Consider the following 17,965-nt stretch of genomic DNA (forward strand, 5'->3'; position numbering starts at 1 on the left):
TTTTTGAGATGGAGTCTCACTCAGGCTGGAGTACAGAGGCCTGATCTCAGCTCACTGCAACCTCTACCTCCCAGGGGTTTGAGCAATTCTCCTGCCTCAACCTCCCGAGTAGCTGGGATTATAGCGTGTGCCACCACGCTCGGCTAATTTTTGTATTTTCAGTAGAGAGGGGCTTCTGCCATGTTGGCCAGGCTGGTCTCGAACTCCTGACCTCAAGTGATCCGCCTGCTTTGGCCTTGCAAATGCTGGGATTACAGGCATGAGCCACCGTACCTTGGTGTTTTTCGTCTTTTGTCTTTGTTTTTGAAAGTTGTCTTAGGTGAGTATAGAATTATTGATTAACAGTTGTTTTTTTGGCTTAGTGGCCCCCAGGCCTCTACCCACTAGATGCTAGCCGTGCTCCCACCCTTCTCAGTGTAACAACCAAAAATGCCTCCAGACGTTGCCTGGTGTCTGCCGGGGACACAGTCTTCCCGAGTAGAGAGCCACTGATCTGTCTTAGAAAGAGACTAGCGTCATTGCATTTCCGTAGGAAAGGTGCTCTGAGTTAGAAACAGGTACAAATAAATCGTTGCCTTGTGTCCTCTGCGCATCCTCTAATTATTATTTTACCTGAGTACAGTCCCTCTTGTAGGGCTGTTGGCCTACAGGGTTGCAGGGTGTCCCTTATGCTGTGCTGAGGTGCAGGATCTGAGAAGTAAAGAGACAGGGCACTGAAGAACTGGAGAAGAGCAGCTGGACTCGGGGGACCACGCCACTTAGGAGCAGGGACAGGCGAGGCCCCAAATGCACAGAAGCGTCTGCATTTATTAGGTACAAGCAGGGAGAAGGGTCGAAAGTGAGGTCATCATCTATAGGCTTAGTGATAGGGCATAATAATCCCGTGAGTCACAAGCCAGGGGGCCACCCCATTATGTCACCTGGGCAGAGAGGGGGGCCATACACAGTAGGGGGCCGTCTACAGAAAAGGGGTCCACCCCCATTAGGTCACCGAGGCAAGGAGGTGGGCTGTGTGCAGCAGGTGTCGTGCGCAACACTTCTTATCTGAGGGCTGGAGACTTCAAAGGATCTCTAACAGAAGGATACTGTAAGCCAATGTGGTGAGAGCTGACAGACTTGTGCTGTTCTCTTAAGATATTTATGGGAGGGTGATTTGAGCCAGCACAGAAGGGAGAAAAGACTGACAGGGTGTACAGCCGCTGTGACTGGTCACACCAGAGGGGTTCTTCTCCCTCGGTTATTTGCGGGATCTCAGGCCTGAGGCCGACTTTCTACAGGAACTGGATGCGAGGTGCTACAGCTCCTCTATCAGGAGGAGAGGCTCTTGCTCCAAGCCTGCCATACGGCGTTTGCCCTTTCAGGCAGGGACGCCACCGCCTGGGTCTTTGGTTCTCGTCCTGGTCTGGCTGTTTTCCCATGTGCTGCTTCTGTTCTGTGACTGCTCTAGGCATTCCTCCTACTACAGACTATTATGTGGTTCTGTGGAAGGATTGTATAAATGAGCACTGAATGTGTTGGTACAGCTCCAACTACATCCGTTATATGATTATATAGAAAGATTATATGGGACTAAGTATGATTGTATATGTAAGCTAGATACAGTAAGCAGTGAGTTATATGATTATATAGAAAGATTATATGGGACTAAGTATGATTATATATGTAAGCTAGATATAGTAAGCAGTGAGTTATATGATTATATAGAAAGATTATATGGGACTAAGTATGATTGTATATGTAAACTAGATACAGTAAGCAGTGAGTTATATGATTATATAGAAAGATTATATGGGATTAAGTATGATTATATATGTAAACTAGACATAGTAAGCAGTGAGTTATATGATTATATAGAAAGATTATATGGGATTAAGTATGATTATATGTATAAGCCAGATATAAGTAAGCAGTGAGTTATACTTCAGGCACTAATTGTGCCTGGGGTCTGCACAGTTCTCCTTCCTCAGTGCCTCTGGGGGGATTTTACCCGCATCTCATGTGCAAACTTTGCATACCTGGAAGAAGAGTTTACTAGTAAAGAAAATCACTTTTTAAAAAGATGGCTTTTTTTCCCTGTGGATATAAAAATACCACATAGTAATTATAGAACATTTAGAAAGTACAAAAAAGTATAAAAAGGGAAAAAATAATTATCATCCACCTAACCCAGAGACCACCACCTGTGGACACATTTTGAGTCTTTTTATTAAATCTTTAAAATTATATAATTTTGTATCTTGAATTTTCCGTTTAAAATCGAACATAAACAGTGTATTTATCAAGCACTTTTTTTTTGAGATGGAGTCTTGCTCTGTTGCCAGGCTGGAGTGCAGTGGCGTGATCTCTGCTCACTGCAATCCTCACCTCCCAGTTCAAGGGATTCTCCTGCCTCCGTCTCCTGAGAAGCTGGGATTTCAGGTGTGTGCTACCACGCCTGGCTAATTTTTTTGTATATTTAGTAGAGACGGGGTTTCACCATGTTGGTCAGGTTGGTCTGGAATTCCTGACCTTGTGATCCGCCTGCCTTGGCCTCCCAGAGTGTTGGGATTACAGGCGTGAGCCACGGTGTCTGGCCACATCAAGCACTCTTGATAATGAATGGTTTTGCTGGCGGATGTGGCCCCGTGCTTGCTGGGCTCGCCACACTTGTGCTTGGACGTGAACTTGCACCGTTGTTCACGTAGGCTCTGTCTTCGGAGTCCTTGAGCATCAGGCGTTAGGAGAGGTGGCTTCTGTAGTGGCTGGTATCTTTGCAGCTTTTTGAATGTTTGCCTTGAATTTCTATGGTGGTTATGATGGAAAAGACATCAGGTCTGAGCCATGCATAAAATACATTTGTTTATAATACATGTACTTCATTAAAAAACACGTGGCAGGTGGGAGCTGGACTCCCCTCCCCGCTGCCCTGGAGTCAGGTCCACTCTGTGCCTGCGTTTCCAGCCTGTCTCTGGAATGACTACTTCTCAAATGGATTCCCTTTGCCTTTTTCTACCAGGCAGTATGCACTGAGTCTTTCAGGACAGATTGAATCCTGAAAACCATCAATAAACGGTTCAATCTTCATGCAGGATCAAATCCGTGGCACTGATGAGGTTTTAGCACTGGGGTGGATAGTGTCCAAGTCTCAGATTCAGGGGCAGGCTCAGGTCCTGTCTGGAATGTTGGCCTGTAGTGACGCCCGTGGGCCTCAGAGCCCGTGTGCCTGGAGCTGGACAATGGCACCACCACTTGGTAGTGTGAGCCAGGCAGCCCCTTGCTCGTTGCCTCAGTTTCTCTCTGTGTCAATGAACTGTCAGAGTGACTTGGCAGCATTGCTGTGAAAACTAAATGAGACCAGATAGGGGGTGTTGATAACTGGCCTTGGTGACCCTGAGCCACCATCTGCCTCTGTCTGTGATCCCGCTGTGCCACACTGCTCTCCCCTCCCGCCGTCCCATGCTCTCCAGTCTCGGCACTGTCAGCCGCTCGCAGCAGGGCTGGATTAGGCAGGTGTTAGTACTTCAGTTCATCACAAGTGATGACAAGCATCCCCGAGCATCTCTGACTGAGCAGATACTCTGATCTGAGCCCTTCCTGCCCTGGGTAGCAGTTTGGTGCCTGGGTTTGCTGGGCCTGCATTTCCAGACATGCGTGCAGGCTCTGAAAGGCGCCCAGGCATGAAGCTCGCCTCACTCAACTCTAACTTTCTGCATTTGTTTAGGCAGCGCTTTCTGAAGACGTGGCCATGCAGCATGTCAGCAGCTCCCAGAGCAGCCAACGCCACGTCCAGTGGCCCAGGGCCTGCCCCGGCGTGGGCAAGGAGCCGCCAGCTTGTTCCCAGCTGCCCCCACCCCTCACGCTGCCATCCCCCGGCTACCATCTGCAGCCACTGATGGTGAGGGGGGCCCTGTGGATGGGCAGAACATGAATGTCGCCCTGCAGGGCGTGGGCCCTGGGCTCGAGGGAAACCCACAGGTCACACTGGCCCCACTCCGCTCCCCAACCCCACCTCTCCAGGCTTCCAGTTCAGCACTCAGCCTCGGCGGTTTGAGCACGGGTCTCCGTCCTACATTCAGGTCACGTCCCCCCTGTCCCAGCAGGTCCAGACCCAGAGCCCCACGCAGCCCAGCCCTGGGCCGGGGCAGGCCCTGCAGAATGTGCGTGCAGGTGCCCCTGGCCCCGGGCTGGGTCTCTGCAGCAGCAGCCCCAGCGGGGGCTTCGTGGATGCCAGCGTACTGGTGAGGCAGATCAGCTTGAGCCCATCCAGTGGCGGACACTTTGTGTTTCAGGATGGGTCAGGACTCACCCAGATCGCCCAGGGGGCCCAGGTTCAGCTCCAGCACGCGGGCACACCCATCACGGTCCGAGAGCGGAGACTCTCCCAGCCCCACACACAGTCAGGGGGCACCATCCACCACCTGGGACCCCAGAGCCCTGCGGCTGCCGGTGGGGCCGGCCTGCAGCCCCTGGCCAGCCCAAGCCACATCACCATGGCCAACCTGCCACCTCAGATCAGCAGCATCATCCAGGGCCAGCTGGTCCAGCAGCAGCAGGTGCCGCAGGGGCCGCCGCTGCCCCGATCCCTGGGCTTCGAGAGGACGCCCAGCGTACTGCTGCCTGGGGCTGGGGGCGCAGTGGGGTTTGGGATGACCTCCCCACCCCCGCCCACCAGCCCTTCCAGGACTGCCGTGCCCCCAGGCCTTTCCAGCCTGCCACTCACGTCTGCGGGGAACACGGGAGTGAAGAAGGCTCCCAAGAAGTTAGAGGAGATTCCCCCAGCCTCTCCGGAGATGGCACAGATGAGGAAGCAGTGCCTGGACTATCATTACCAGGAGATGCAGGCTCTGAAGGAGGTCTTCAAGGAGTATTTGATTGAACTGTTTTTCTTGCAACATTTTCAAGGGAATATGATGGATTTCTCAGCTTTCAAGAAGAAACATTATGCCCCATTACAAGCGTATCTTAGGCAGAATGATTTGGACATTGAAGAAGAGGAGGAGGAGGAGCAGGAGCACTCCGAAGTCATTGATGGCGAGGTAACAGTTCTGTGTTTTGGTACTTGTCATGGGAAGCAGCGCTCAGCGCTTCTGCTGCCTGCAGGCTCAGTGCAGGCCTTACCATCTTAGAGCATGCGTTCTAGGCACTTCACTGTTAAAACACACTGTGGCCGTGATCTTGATAGTGATTTTAAGGTGCTCAGGGGCCCCACATTTACAGACGGTCGTGCTGGGGATCCCAGCGCACAGCTGAACCCCCGGCAGCTCCCCTCTCTCCAGTGCTGTTTCAGTCAGGCACCTCTGTGGCAGGTGCTCATGGGAGCAGCGTCCTGGCACCTTTTTAGAATGCCACCACATTTGCCTGCTCCCAAACGGTTGTGCCGGGCAAGGTGAGAACGCCCACAGTCCACACTTGCCAGCCGCCTGCAGTCAAGGCTAGCTGGGCCCAAAGCCAGGGTTCCAAGCTTCCTAAACACACATCTCAATGTCAGAGTTTCTCAGCAAGTTATAGCTCTGACTTAGAATATAGAGAGCAAAAATTTATAGAATTTATTTATTTTTTTGTGACAAAATCTCGCTCTGTCGCCCAGGCTAGAGGGCAATGGTTCCATCTCAGCTCACTGCACCCTCCGCCTCCAGGCTTCAAGCAATTCTCATGCCTCAGCCTCTCTAGTAGATGGGGCTACCGGCAAGCGCCACCAGGCCTGGCTAATGTTTTTGTATTTTTAGTAGAGATGGGGTTTCACCGTGTTGGCCAGGCTTGTCTCTTAACTCCTGGCCTCAAGTGATCCACCCTCCTTGGCCTCCCAAAGTGCTGGGATCACAAGCATGAGCTGCCATGTGTGGCCTATTTATAGAATTTCAAGGGAGCAGTTCTTCTTTTTTTTTTTTTTTTTGAGATGGAGTCTTGCACTGTCACCAGGGCTGGAGTGCAGTGGCGTGATCTCAGCTCACTGCAACCTCCGCCTCCCGGCTTCAAGCGATTCTCATGCCTCAGCCTCTCTAATAGGTGGAGCTACAGGCAAGCCAGGGCCCGGCTAATGTTATTGTATTTTTAGTAGAGATGGGGTTTCACTATGTTGGCCAGGCTGGTCTCAAATGCCTGACCTCATGATCCACTCAGTTTGGCCTCCCAGGGAGCAGTTCTTAAATCCACAATCACATGAGGAGATATTCGCTTTTTTCTCAGAAAACAATAAGTAAATAAATAAATTGTAAGTATGTAGAACATGTGAACTACTCAAATTAACAATATAAATGAGGCTGTTTAACTGTATAACACACCTGTATGCGTATATGTGTGTAAAAACTTTCAACAAAGAGATAATTTTTTTTAGAGTATACATGGAGACTATTTATAAAGGGAAACCTCAATAAAATTTCAAAAATCAATTTTATAGCCAGGTGCAGTGGCTCCCGCCTGTAATCCCAGCACTTTGGGAGACCGAGGCAGGTGGATCGCCTGAGGTCAGGAGTTGGAGAGCAGCCTGGCCAACATGGTAAAACCCCGTCTCTACTGAAAATACAAAAAAATTAGCTGGGTGTGGTGGCAGGCACCTGTAATCCCAGCTACTTCAAGAGGTCGAGGCAGGAAAATTGCTTGAACCTAGGAGGCAGAGGTTGCAGCGAGCCGAGATCGTACCATTGCACTCTAGCCTGGGTGACAAGAGTGAAACTCTGTCTCAAAAAAAAAAATCAATTTCATATGAACTGTCCTCTCCCTATAATGCAATAAAGTTAGAAACCAGTTAAACATGTACTGTATTTGGAAACCGGGAAGCTTGCCCGTAAGTATCCGTAGGTTGAGGAGAATATCTTCGTAGGGCACCACGAGCCGTGCCGCGGCCTGCCGGTCTCGTGGGGTCTGCCGAAGCTCTGCTTAGAAAGCTCCTTAAACAAGAAATACTGAAGATAAGCAACCTAATAGCTTTGATGGTCACATGAAGAGTATGTTAATTGTTGTGTTAAAGTTTACTTCTAAATGATAGAAATAAGTCTTTGTAGAATCTGACTAGCATCTTAGGAATTTGTTTGATCATCATTTTATAGGAAAATACTGGAAGTTTACTAACATTGTGGTTTTCCGTGAATGCTTTCCTCTGTGTAATGTTGTTCACATTCCAGCTGCTCGTTGTGTGTTTTAGCTCCACTTTGCTGACATGATCCCGTTATCAGACTTCATTAGAGCTATGAACTCTGTGGGCCCAGTCAGTATTGAATTCATCCAAATTATTTCAACAAATTAGGTAAATTTGCCTGTGGGGTTTTTACTTGAGGAATTGGTGCAAGTGAAAAACACACTTTTTAAGCCTTTGAACAAATTATGTTTATATACATTTGAAACCTTGATAATCATTACATCGAATTTTCAGGAAATTTTCAGAAATATTTAGAAGTCAGTGTAAACTGACATTGATGTGTTGATGCCTTGTTTTCATATTTTAGTATCTTTAAAATTTTGCTTCTCAGTATACTAGAATCTTCCTGTTGACACCTTCGTGTATTTGTAGTTAATATATCAGAAAGTGTGAGATCAAGAGAATGGTGCTTCCATATCCCTTTATTGTTTTTTTAATTTATTTTTTATTTTTTTGAGATGGAATTTCACTATTGTCAAACCAGGCTGGGGTGCAATGGTGTGATCTCAGCTCACTGCAGCCTCCGCCTCCGGGTTCAAGCAATTCTCCTGCTTCAGCCTCTCGAGTAGCTGGGACTACATGCACCTGCCACGCCCGGCTAATTTTTGTATTTTTAGTAGAGACAGGGTTTCACCTTGTTGGTCAGGCTGGTCTCAAGCTCCTGACCTCGTGATCCGCCAGCCTCGGCCTCCCAACGTGCTGAGATTACAGGCATGAGCCACCTTGCCTGGCTGGTATTTGAGTTCTTCAAAAAATTTAGTTGTGGTAACATATACAGAACATAAGATTTACTGTCTATGTTATTTAATTGTTTTTAAATTGTTTATTCCAGGGTACTGATATATTAAGATTTGGTTTTGATTTTTTATGATGCTATGTGCTTGTATATAATTAGCCTTCTGGACATATTTAGCCGGAAGAACCTGTTTCTTTTTTTTTTTTTTTTNTTTTTTTCAGACTTGTCAGCCAGAATAAGAGCCAGTTTCTTTTTTCTTGCATTTTTGTCTGTGATTTCAAGCTGTGAAGTGCCGTTTGACTTTTGAGTTCATTTAATTCCAAGGGTATTCCCATTTGAATGCCCTGGATGCGAAGCAGTTCATGTCTCTGGAAAGCTGCTTTGCTTTGCTTACTCTACAAGGCTGTCATTACAGAGTTGCAGCTTAACTTGTCTTTCTGTTTTATCAGATCAAAGTGTGTTTTTAAGAAATGCTACATTTTCAGTGGGGGTGGTTTTTGTCATTTTTCCCCCTCCTCCACCATAGTCTCCCCAGGTATCAGCAGACTCGGCCCGAAGGGCCGGCCTCCCTCTGACAGCTGCCACTGGGCTCCCGCACGTAGCTGTGTGGACACAACCCCTGCAGCCCAACCGCGGCTACCTGCTGGCCACAGACTGAGGTTTAAAGTGGACTTAAAGCTTCAGTGCCCAGGGCCAAATTTGTTCTTTCCAGCCCTGTGAGGACTTAAATTGCATCAGCGAGCCAAGTGTCCCGTGACCGTCTGTTGGCGGCCGAGGCTGCCCGCTGCGTGGGATGTGCAGGTGGTGATCAACTGTGCGAAGTTTACACATTACTTTCCTTCTTCCTCCCTTCCCTTTGAATGTCCTTCTCAGGTAAAAGTTGTGGCCAGAATTCACAGGCAGCCTGGCACTCCTGTGGCGACGGCAAACCAGCTTCCGCCAAGGGCTCCTGCGGCCTTTGCACCCCAGCCGCTGCCGCTTGAGGTACTTCCCAGTGACCCCACAGTGCAGATCCCCAGACTTTCCTCACTTGGATTTGGGGACTCAATGTTATGTGGCAGAACCCAGAGGTCTCCCAAGAGCCTGTCCTCTGTTGTTAAAAATACGTCTTGAGACGTCTGTGTGAAGGCTCTTAGTTTTAATGCATGAATGCTGTTATTTTTCCCTACTGTTACTGAAATTAAAAAGTGTTTGTCTCTGATCATTGATTCTGTTAACTTTTCTGCTGGAAGGTTTTCATTTGCATTTGCTTTTCTATTTGCATTTGTCATTGCTTCATTGCTTCTGTACGATTGTGGCCTCTTTGTCCTAGATGTTTCTCCTTTTTCCCCCCCTTCTTTGTCTGCTTTTAAACAAGTACATTTTCTAATTATTTTCTGGTTACAGGGATTTGATTTTGTTCTTTAAACATAGTTTAGGGGATGAGTAGCAAAAAACAATGATATTAAATTTCATAATACAAGGAAGTTACTGGAAGCTGCAGCTCAGTTATTACATGTCTTTTTCTTTCTTTTTTTTTTTTTTTGAAATGGACTCTCGCTGTTGTTGCCCAGGCAGTAGCACAGTGGTGCAATCTCGGCTTACCGCCACCTCCGCCTCCCGGGTTCAAGCAATTCTCCTGCCTCAGCCTCCCGAGTAGCTGGGACTACAGGTTCCTGCCACCACACCGGGCTAATTTTTTTTTTTTTTTGTATTTTTAGTAGAAACGGGGTTTCACCACGTTAACCAGGCTAGTGTTGAAGTCCTGACCTCAGATGATCCATCCCACCTTGGCCTCCCAAAGTGCTGGGATTACAGGTGCCTGCCACTGTGCCTGGCCTAATTTTTGTACTTTTAGTACAGATGGGTTTCACCATGTTGGCCAGGCTCGTCTCAAACTCCTGACCTCAGGTGATCCCCCCGTCTTAGCCTCCTAAAATGTTGGGATTACAGGCGTGAGCCACCATGCGACATTTCTATACACTTAAAAATATGCTTTAAAATTTATGTTAAAATATGTGTAACATTTACCATTGTAACCATTTTTAAGTGTCCAGTTCAGTGGCATGAAGCACGTTCGCATGGCGTGCGGCCGTCACCAGCACCCACGTCCAGGGCATTTCGTCTTCTCAAACTGAAACTCTGCCCTATGAGATGCTAACTCCCCACTCCCCTCCCCCAGCCCCAGGCAGCCGCCTCTGTACTGTCTGTCTCTGCGGACTGGAATCACTACTCGAGGGCCTCAGGTAAGAGGAATCATGGAGCATTCGTCCCTCTGTGCTGTCGTACTCAGCATGGTGTCTTCAGAGTTCATCCACGCTGGCCCCTGCAGCAGAATCGCCTTCCTTTGTAAGGCTGAATGTGTTCTGTGCTGTGGGCAGGCTGCATGTGCTCCATCTGTGGGTGGCACTTGGGTTGCTTCCACGTCGGCTGTGGTGAACCGTGCTGCCGTGAAGACGGGCGTACAGATCTCTTCGGGTTCCTGCTTTCAGTTCTCTGGGGCATGTACCCAGAGTGGGATAGCTGGATCACAAAGTAAGTCTGCGTTTAACTTGTTTATTTCATAGCAGCTGCACCATTTTACACCCCACCAGCAAGAATGAGGTTTCTTTCTCCACATCCTTGCCAACGTGTGTACATTTTTTATGGTGGCCACCCTTATAGGTGTGCTGTATGCTTTATGATGTAATAGAAAAATATTACTGAATACGCGGGTTCGTATGGCTGAAGGCATTGCGAGTTTCAGTTGGTTAGTCAGCACTGTTGATGGTTCAAAACTGACTAGTGAGGGGGAGGCATTTGAAAGAACAACTTAACTCACAGCAACAAATGGCGCTGGTGACATATACGGAATCCCATAGGAAGAGTGTGGAGGGACAGACGGGCTGCTGGGAGCAGGGTGCAGGCTGTGGGGTGGTGCAGGGTGCTGCGCCTGTGGCCGGCAGCAGACGCAAGGACCCGCACGGAAGGCAGGCTGCTCTGCCCACCCTTCCCACGTCACGTTCTTAATGGTGAGAGCGCAGGTTGAGTTCAGTGTGATTGTCCAACAAACTGGCTGTGGGCAGTGTGGGTTTTGTTTTCTCCAATTTATTTATATATTCTTTTGAGACGCCCAGGCTGGAGTGCAGTGGCGCCATCTTGGCTCACTGCAACCTCCACCTCCTGGGCTTAAGCCGTTCTCATGTCTCCACCTCCCAAGTAGCTGGGATTACAGGTGTGTACCACCACACCCGGCTAATTTTTATATTTTTAGTAGGGGGCGGGTTTCACCATGTTGGTCAGGCTGGTCTCAAACTCCTGACCTCAAGTGATCTACCTGCTCAGCCTCCCAAGTGGCTGGGATTACAGGCGTGAGCCACCATGCCTGGCTCTTTTCTCCAGTTTCTTACTGTGAAAAATTGCAATTATTGACAATTTTGAAAGAGTAGTCAGTGAATGGTGAACTCAATAGCTGCTCATGTTCTCCACATTTATGTGTTCTACCTGTGTGTCTGCACACATTGTGAAGTTCTCACAGTCATGACTGTTTACTGCTGGATGCTTTGTCGTGTATCTCCCAACAGGAACAGGTCCCACGGGACCACAGTCCTGTTGTCACACCGCCGTCACCCACACCCCCAAGGCATGGTTTTCCTGCCTGGGTTCGCTTTTCCTTCTCTCACGACACTGATGTTTTGAAGCGCCCAGGCCAGCTGCTCTGCGGAGGCTGTCACGGCCTGGGCGTTCCGTTTCTCACTGCTCGTCTCAGGCTGCATTTCTGCCCAGAATGCCATGGAGGCGGAGCTGTGCATGCATTTACTTCTCAACCAAGCCGTGCAGGCCGGTTAGGGAGATGCAGACGCAGGTGGGCTGGGTGCTGTGCTTCCTGTGGGAGGGTGTCGTCCGGGGACACTGGACTGAGGCACTCTCTGTCACGTGCTCGACTTGGCCCCAGACTGAGGCTTAGCAGTTCTCCAGTTCATCATATGAAGGGCAGGAGAGGCTGGCAGTAGGGCATAGAAACCAAAACCCCAGCTTCCACACAAGGCCACACATGCAGCGCCAAGGCCGCGCCCGGCTGAACCCCTGTGCCGACGCCCCTGGAGAGCGGCCAGGGGGCTGGGCGTGCCCTCATTCACTAAGACGATGAATGTGGCCGTCTGCCTGACTCAGCCTCGTATCTCCATGATATGTTAACGTATTGGCTTAAAACAACAAATTTCCTTTAACATTTTAAATGAGGTAAAGAAACAAAAGTGGGCCAGGTGCAGTGGCTCGTGCCTATAATCCCAGCACCTTGGGAGGCCGATGTGGGTGGTCTGCTTGAGGTCAGGAGTTCAAGACCAGCCTGACCAACACGGAGAAACCCCATCTCTACTAAAAATACAAAAATGGTGGGGGGCTGTAATCCCAGCTACTCAGGAGGCTGAGGCAGGAGAATGGCTTGAACCCAGAAGGCGGAGGTTGCAATGAGCTGAGATCGCACCACCGCATTCCAGCCTGGGTGACAGAATGAGATTCCATCTAAAAAAAAAGGAAAGAAAAGAAACAAAAGCAGTTTTTTGTTTTTTTTTTTTAATAGGGTCTTGCTCTGTCACCCAGCCTGGAGTGCAGTAGTGCGATCTCGGCTCATTGCAACCTCTGCCTCCGGGGCTCAAGCAGTCCCCCTGCCTCAGCCTCTCTGGTAGCTGTGACTATAGGCGTCACCATGCTCAGCTAATTTTTAAAAAAATTTTTGTAGAGATGGAGGTCTCACTATGTTACTCAGGCTGGTCTAGAACTCCTGGACTCAAGCGATTCTCCTAGAAATCTCTAGAACTCCTGGGCTCAAGCGATTCTGTTTCCCAACTAGCTGGGGTTACAGGTGTGAGCCACCATGCCAGCTAAATTTTGTTTTTTATTTAAAAAAATTAATGTTGGTATGATACGGTGGCTCACTTCTGTAATCCCAGCACTTGGGAGGTCGAGGGGGGTGGACTACTTGAGCTGAGGAGTCCAAGACCAGCCTGGCTGACATGGTGAGACCCTGTCTCTGTCTACTAAAGACACAAAAATTAGCTGGTGGTGGGGGCGTGCACCTGTAATCTAAGCTACTCAGGAGGCTGAGGCAGGAGAATCGCTTAAAAACCCAGGAGGCAGAAGTTGCAGTGAGCAGAGATCACACCACTGCACTCCAGCATGGGGCGACAGAGTGAGACTCCGTCTCAAAAAAAAAAAAAAAAAAAAAAAAGGAATGTTCTCCAGCCTGGTTGTTTATTTTTTCCCTCCTCTTTTGGTATTTCGGAAACTCAGCCTGCTGCAGTATCCTGACAGTCTTTGAAATAATTGTGCACACTGGTTTTAATCGTGAACCTGTCTGAATCTCCATTCTTTTTTTTTAATATATAATTTTTTTTGAGACAGGGTCTTGCTCTGTCTCCCAAGCTGGAGTGCAGTGATACGATCTTGGCTCACTGCAACCTTGCTCCTCCGGGCTCAAGCGATTCTTCTACCTCAGCCTCCTGCGTAGCTGGTACTACAGGCGCACACCACCATACCCAGCTAATTTTTGTGTTTTTAGTAGAGACGGGGTTTCACCATGTTGGCCAGGCTGGTCTCGAACTCCTGACCTCAGTGATCTGCCCACCTCGGCCTCCCAAAGTGCTGGGATTACAGGCCTGAGTCACTACACCATACCATTCTAGATTTTCTCTGAAACGTAACATTCTGCTTGAAGAAGGGCTCATATATAAGGATATTGAAACAAACGTTGTTGGACATGACAAGAGTGCTTGGGGGTCCGTACATACACATTTCGTGTCCCAATTTCCCAAAAATAGTAATCAATATGTCTGCAGGTGCTGCAGATCACTCTGCGGGAGTTGATTCTGAGGCTGTCTTTGAGGACCCCCGCCAGGAGATGTGCTCTGGAAGTGACTGCCACAGATGCATGACGCAGTCCCCCAGATGAGGCAAGGCCTGAGGGTCTGCGCTTGGGGAAGGTTTATTACCCCTTCTCCCAAGTAAACAGACAAAAAGCAATCCCTAGAGCAGCACTGGTGCGTGCGCTGGACACCTCTGCAGGGGTCTGTGTGGCTCTGCCGTCATTTCAGTTAGAGTTGAGTGTACAACAGGTTTTCATGTATGAGCTTTATAAAACCTAAGTCTGCTTTCTACTCAGTAAACATTTAGACATTTTTCTTTTCACAGGACTCTCCAGTTACTGAGATTTTGTTTGCTGTCAGATCCACACAAGCCTCCTGTTTCTGGTGAAGACATTATGGACTTAGAGCTTTCTTTCTTTCCACAAACATTTTGGCATTGTCATTTTTGCCTTAGTTTATACAATGTTTTTGTAAGCCCTGGATTTAGTCTTCACATGGATACCTCCGGTGACTTAATTCTACTTCCATTTTTGGTTAGCAGTGGTGACTGACATTTCCTATCGACAGACTACTTCTGAAGCCTGGTTCCGTGTGCTGCCTTCAGCAAGTGGTACACAGAACAGCACTAACGATGAGAAGGGCTTTTTGTTCCTTTCTGTCAAATTCAAAGGCTAATATGGAGGGGTTTTTATGAGTTTATTTATGATCATTGGCTCAATAGCCCTAAGCTGTGATACCACGTTCTTTGTTACAGAAATCGAAGAGACAGTAGAGAGATCCTTATTTTAAAATCAGTGTGATGTAAGTCAATGCACATTTATACTTCCTGTAATTTTTGTCTTCTAATAGCAAATACATATGGGGCTTCCTGTACCTGGAGATGTGAATTCCATGAAAATGGAAGCATTTAGGAGGCAGTGAACACTGGCTCCCACAGGTAGGTAGCAGTCACCCAGCATGAAGCCAGCTTGCAGACAAAAAGGAAACTGTGCAAGCCTTCTAGCAGTGTATTTCCCAACGTTTTTCATTTTGACTAAGTCAACAAATTTGTGCCGAATGGCTTCTGTGGGCTCACGGGTCGCCGCTGCGCCTCCTCTCACCTCTGGCTTTGAGGGAAGTGATTTTACACTCAGCTGTCGTTTTGCCCAGTTAGTGCCTTGGGCTGGAGGCATGGGAGACGGTCCTCGGTAGGCCACGACCCTCATGGAGCGGCACGGCCTGGGCCTCAGCTCTCTGCCCAGGAGCTTCCCCAGGCCAGTCAGACTCTGGCATGTGAGTGTCCCCACACTCACTGTCCAGCCACACCCCTCCTCCCCACATGGCCGGATCCCTGGGAGTAGGCCACTCAGCAGTGGGCATGGACTCAGAGCAAAGCAAGATGGGTGCCTCAAGAGCTTGATTCCCATTCCTACTAAGAAATCTAGCATCCACCTTTCCCTCTCCTGGCACCTTCCGCGTCTCCGGTGTCTCTCATTCCACACTCCATGTCTGTGTAGACATGGAGTTAGCGCCTGCTTACGGGTGAGAATGTGCGCTGTTTGTCTTCCTGCATCTGAGTTGTTTCACTTAGGATGATGGCCTCTGTTTCCATGCACGTTGCTGCAAAGGACACAGTTTCATTCTTTCTTGTGGCCGGATGGTATTCCATTGTGTATATGCACCACATCTTTATCCAGTTGCCTGTGGATGGGTGCGTAGGTTGATTCTGTGTCTTTACTGTTGTGAATTGTGTCACAGTAAACATGCAAGTGAGGAGATCACTTCGATAGACTGATTTCTTCCCCTTTGGATACACACCTAGGAGCGGGACTGCTGGATTGGATGGTAGTTCTGTTTTTAGTTTTTGGGGAGAACCTCCATTCTATTTTCCAGAGAGGCTATGCTAATTTACATTTCTGCCAACACGTCCTTGCCAGCATCTGTGGTTTTTTGCCTTTAATTTTTGGAAGTTTGCATTGCTAATAGAATATACTGTAGTTTTTATTTTTTTTTTTTTGAGGCAAAGTCTTGCTCTGTTGCCAAGCTGGAGTGCAGTGGCGCAATCTTGGCTCACTGCAACCTCCCTCCCCCGGGGTTCAAGCGATTCTCCTGCCTGAGCCTCCTGAGTAGCTGGGATTACAGGCGCCTGCCACCACACCCAGTTTTTATATATATCCATATATATACACATATATATATGTGTATATATATGTATATATATGTGTGTATATATATATATGTGTGTGTGTATATATATATGTGTATGTGTATATATGTGTATATATATATGTATATATATAGTATTTTAGTAGAGGCAGTTTCACTATGTTGGCCAGGATGGTCTTGATCTCTTGACCTCGTGATCCGCCCGCGTCGGCCTCCCAAAGTGCCGGGATTACAGGTGTGAGCCACCGCGCCCGGCCTAGAATATGCCGTAGTTTTAAGGAAAACACATCGGAAAATTCCGGTATTCGCGAATGTCTAGTGCGCATCAGTCCGTGCCTGGAGAGCGGGGACCGGGTCCATGATGACGAGGCACACCGACGCGGTCCTTCAGCAGACAGTGACCGAGACGCGCGCGTGGGGAGGCCGAGCCGCAGAGACACGTGGCCGCCAGCCCCTGCCTCGCCCGGGCCATCTCCGACCGACCGCTCCCTTCTCTTCATTCAGGTCTCGGCCCCACGCCCACCTGGGAGGGGCCTTTGCCCCAGCGCCCGCCCCGCGCCGTCCTCAGAGCGCCCACTCCGTCAAGCCGCCCGTGTCTGGGGCTCCCCGGGCAGGCAGGGCCTGGCGTGCCCCGCGCTGCGCTCTGCCCTCGGGACAGAGCTGGTCAGGGAAGGCGGTCCGTGTCCTCGAGGCAGAGGCGCCTCGCAGACGGCGCTGAGGCGGAGGAGCCGCAGCTGCTGGAACAGACTGGGCGCTTCTGACCGTGCCGCTGGAGCAGGGCTGGTGGCAGAGGCTGCGCCAGGTCTACGTCCCGAGGCAGGGGGTCGGCGAGGCCTTCAGGCCGCAGCTGCCGCGCCAGGTGTGAGTCGGGAGCTTTGTAGCTGCCGGGTGGGCAGGTGGGCGGAGGAGGAACAGCCGCCGGCCAGGGCAGAGGCGGGCGGGCGCCCTCCAATCACAGGCATTGCGGAGGCAGGACCCTCCAATCACAGGCATCACAGGGGCGGGCGCCCTCCAATCACAGGCATCGCAGGGGTGGGCGCCCTCCAATCACAGGCATCACAGGGGCGGGACCCTCCAATCACAGGCATCACAGAGCCAGGACCCTCCAATCACAGGCATCGCAGAGGCAGGACGCTCCAATCACAGGCATCGCAGGGGCGGGCACCCTCCAATCACAGGCATCGTGGAGGCAGGACCCTCCAATCACAGGCATCACAGGGGTGGGCGCCCTCCAATCACAGGCATCGCGGAGGCAGGACCCTCCAATCACAGGCATCGCAGAGGCAGGACCCTCCAATCACAGGCATCAAAGAGGCGGGCGCCCTCCAATCACAGTCATTGTGGAGGCAGGACCCTCCAATCACCGGCATCACAGGGGCGGGCGCCCTCCAATCACAGGCATCGTGGAGGCAGGACCCTCCAATCACAGGCATCAAAGAGGCGGGCGCCCTCCAATCACAGTCATTGTGGAGGCAGGACCCTCCAATCACAGGCATCACAGGGGCGGGCGCCCTCCAATCACAGGCATCGCAGAGGCGGGACCCTCCAGTCACAGCCATCGCGGAGGCGGGGCACCCAGAAAGGGTCAGTTTCAAAATAGAATTTTCTGAGGATGACGTCAAAGCAGAACGGAAATGTGCGGTCCGGCCTTTGGTTTCCCACTCGACCTGCCTTTCGGCTTTGGCGCGTGGGACGCGGCAGCCGCCGTCCTGGGGGTCCTGGGATGTGCAGGCTACGTCGTGTCTGATCAGTAGGACGCGTCCCTCGGGTTCGCGCCCTCTTTCCGCAGTTCTAGAACTCTGAAAGCCCCGACAGCGAAGGGTGTTGCTCGCTCAGTGGCAGACTCATCTTGCAGCAAATCTGACCCACGCGGAGGCAGGTGAGCCCCGCGGTCCCCGCAGGGGAGGTGAGCGTGTCTGGGTGCCACTGCTGTGCAAGCTCCAGCGTGTTTGGTCACGGGTGCCAGACTCCGCCTCGACACTTTCTCCATGCTTACCTGACTTCTGTTTTTACCTCACTTCTCTGAAATAGTCTGAATTCCAACCCTGTGTGGCCCTAAGGATTTTGGATCAGGGATTATGTATCTACAATATAAATAAGCCGTATTATTTACAATGATGAGTTCCTGAATCTTCCTTTTTTTTTTTT

General features: G+C 49.9%; 1 protein-coding gene across 1 annotated transcript in view; it reads left to right on the forward strand.

The window, feature by feature from the left end:
- Nucleotides 1–9,067, forward strand: part of LOC108292630 (putative EP400-like protein) — a 10,107-nt gene extending 1,040 nt beyond the window's left edge. The window contains exons 2-4 of the mRNA XM_037733166.1: nt 3,701–3,874; nt 4,269–5,015; nt 8,724–9,067. Coding sequence (XP_037589094.1) covers nt 3,725–3,874; nt 4,269–5,015; nt 8,724–8,963 — 1,137 coding nt within the window. The 5' untranslated portion in view covers nt 3,701–3,724 and the 3' untranslated portion in view covers nt 8,964–9,067. The remainder of the gene's footprint in view (nt 1–3,700; nt 3,875–4,268; nt 5,016–8,723) is intronic.
- Nucleotides 9,068–17,965: the final 8,898 nt, after the last annotated feature.

Source organism: Cebus imitator, unplaced genomic scaffold, assembly GCF_001604975.1.
Source record: "Cebus imitator isolate Cc_AM_T3 unplaced genomic scaffold, Cebus_imitator-1.0 Scaffold497, whole genome shotgun sequence".
NCBI classification, from domain to species: domain Eukaryota; kingdom Metazoa; phylum Chordata; class Mammalia; order Primates; family Cebidae; genus Cebus; species Cebus imitator.